General features: G+C 49.4%; 2 protein-coding genes across 4 annotated transcripts in view; one reads left to right on the top strand and one right to left on the bottom strand.

Annotated features, from left to right (window-relative positions):
- Positions 1-2,500, top strand: part of LOC126570506 (coiled-coil domain-containing protein 174) — an 8,121-nt gene that overhangs the window by 5,031 nt on the left and 590 nt on the right. Inside the window, exon 4 of the mRNA XM_050228300.1 lies at positions 1,942-2,500. This exon is cut by the window's right edge and continues 590 nt beyond it. Coding sequence (XP_050084257.1) covers positions 1,942-2,500 — 559 coding nt within the window. The remainder of the gene's footprint in view (positions 1-1,941) is intronic.
- The window catches only part of LOC126570507 (uncharacterized), a 58,029-nt gene that overhangs the window by 3,131 nt on the left and 52,398 nt on the right, over positions 1-2,500 (bottom strand). The window lies entirely within an intron of this gene.

Below are 2,500 nucleotides of genomic sequence, written 5' to 3' on the forward strand. Positions count from 1 at the left end.
GTGGTGAAACTCGTGTACCGCAGAGCCCGCGGTGTTCGCATTTATGGTACGCTTTTCGTTGACGCCGGGTACGTTGATACTTCCAAAAGCCAAAGAGAGCAAGACACTGGGCTATGAAAGGAATATCATTAAAATTAAATTTCTCCGCATTTTAGATCAGTTTTGCGAACGAAGAATGGGGGGTCACGCTTCGCCAAGGAATGGTGTGTCAATGGGATGGCACACATGCTAATGATTTATTTGAATTCTAAAGAATTTAGCAAAAGTCAAAGTGCGGAAGACTGCGTTCGCGGGATCGCGACCGGTTTGTGTGACATTTTCAATTGGAGCTTACGCGATTATGCACCTTTCTAATTCCAACTTGTGCGTTCCGCGGCAGAAGACAAGTTGTTTCATCAAACTTTCGCCAATAATCCGCGCACTTCTTAGCGGAAGCTATTACATACAGAACGGTCACACGGCTCCATCCCGTAGAATCTCATTTAAGCAGGCCAAGCAGAACGCGGCGCCTCCTTTGTCAGTCGTATCGCTCACTAGGCAACGTACAACCGTGAAAACGATGCGGAGAAAACTTTTCGCACATTTCGCGATAGGCCTTTTACTTCTTTTGTTTGGCTTGGTTGAAGTATTACTGATAAGGCGTAAGCGTAAAGGGTGTGCGAAAGTTTCGCTGCTTGTTGATCGGGAAAATGATATGCGGGCTCCTCTCAGAGGGGGGGCGCAATTCATGGCGTAGTAGCGTATGAGAGCTTTTGCTCCGGTTGGTTGGTATGGAGATAAGAGCGATTGCCGATAGCGGATATGGTGCCGAAACTTGTGAGATAAACAAATAAAACTGAAAACACTTTGGCAAACCACACCAACTGCCGCTGCCGCTGCCGCTGCCGCGAGCACGCAAGCAGTTAAGTAATGAAAATCCTTTTTCGTTCATTTGCCAACCGGGTTTCTTGGGAAATTATTAAATTATCTAGCCCTTTTCCATCACTCTAAATGGCCAATCGAGAGCAAGGTCGTTCCCTCTTCGATGGTGGTGACCCCGATGGTAGCCCATTACTACGGCATGTCGTCGCTCTGTCACTGCTCCGTTGGCAACAATTTAATAAATACTTTTCCGCTTCAAAGCGGAATCTTCCGTCGGGATTTCCAGTTGTTTCGCGGTGATTTCACTTCCGTTTCATAACTATTTCCCTTCACAGAGGTCACTTGGGGAAGGGGGGTAACATCTACGAATGACGTTCTTTATCTGACTTTTTGCTCAAGACCACGGCCTGCTAGCTCGATATGTCTGCCAAGGGAGCAAGGCATGCCTGCTGCTTTGAACGCGGAACGCACGTTTGTGATGATGTAATTTAATTAAAAAGTTACACAAAATCGGTATCATCACAGTCCGACAAAATAGTGTGGAGCAACTGGCGTGCGCGAGAGCTCTAGAAACTAAACCCAAGGATGCGCAACGATAGGATAACAGGACGTGTATGCACTTTCGTGTACCGAGAATGTAGAACCACTATGTGGCTCGGGAGGTCTAGATTTCCGGATTGCAGCAGTTGCGGTAGTATGAGCGCAGAGGAACAGAAAAAAACAGCACAGTCAGTGAAGAGTTAAACATTGTAATTGTTGTGTTACGGTTCGTAAGAGCGGATCCAGTTTTGAGTGGATCGTTTGCAACTGGCCCAGAAGCGGCGCAACATACGCTTGACTCGTTCCGACCACGAGACCACTCGTGGGACCACCCGTTCGATGTTGCTGGGGATGTGGTTCTGTCTATTTTGTGATGGCAAACAAAAAACAATGCAAACAGCAGCTCGTTCAGCGAGGGTCCACTGTTGCGGAAAGAAACTGGGATGGATAGTCAGATAGACTCCGGGTGGATGGATAGATGGATGGATGTAATAATTATTAATTAGCGTGGTTTGCTTGTTTTTCGTTTGATTTTCGCAGAGGCCCGAGAGCATGGTGTTGGATACTATGCGTTTTCCACCGATCAGGAGGAACGGGCGCGGCAACGAGAGGAACTCGACTCGATTCGTGACGCCACCGTCGAAGCACAGCGAGAGCGCGAGAGGCTACGGATTGCACGTGATAAAATGATCGCAGATCGGGTGAAGGCGGCCAAAGCACGGCAACGGGCCCGCCAGGGTCTCCCCCCAGAGGAAGATGATAATGATGAGGATAAACGGCAGAAGGAGAGCGAGCTGTACGACACCTCGGAAGAGCAGCGCATCCGGAAGGCCGAGGAAAAGCAGCGCAAGAAGAAGGAAAAGGAGGAACGAAAGCGAGAACGGGAACGGGCCCAGCACGTGCGTCCTTGGGATGAAGGTAAGGAGCAGAGCCTGGAGGACAAGGAATGGGTTCCGGCGAAGGAGCGATTCATTCTATCGCAGCACGAGTGGAACGATCTGAAGCGAAGTGAACGGATTGCGGAGTTTGCGCCTCCCGTTGAAAGGCCAAGCAGTAGCAACAATCGTTTGCCCAGGGAAGCACCCTACCGGTCACAGCC

The sequence above is a fragment of the Anopheles aquasalis genome, chromosome 2 (genome assembly GCF_943734665.1).
Source record: "Anopheles aquasalis chromosome 2, idAnoAquaMG_Q_19, whole genome shotgun sequence".
Taxonomy (NCBI): Eukaryota; Metazoa; Arthropoda; class Insecta; order Diptera; family Culicidae; genus Anopheles; species Anopheles aquasalis.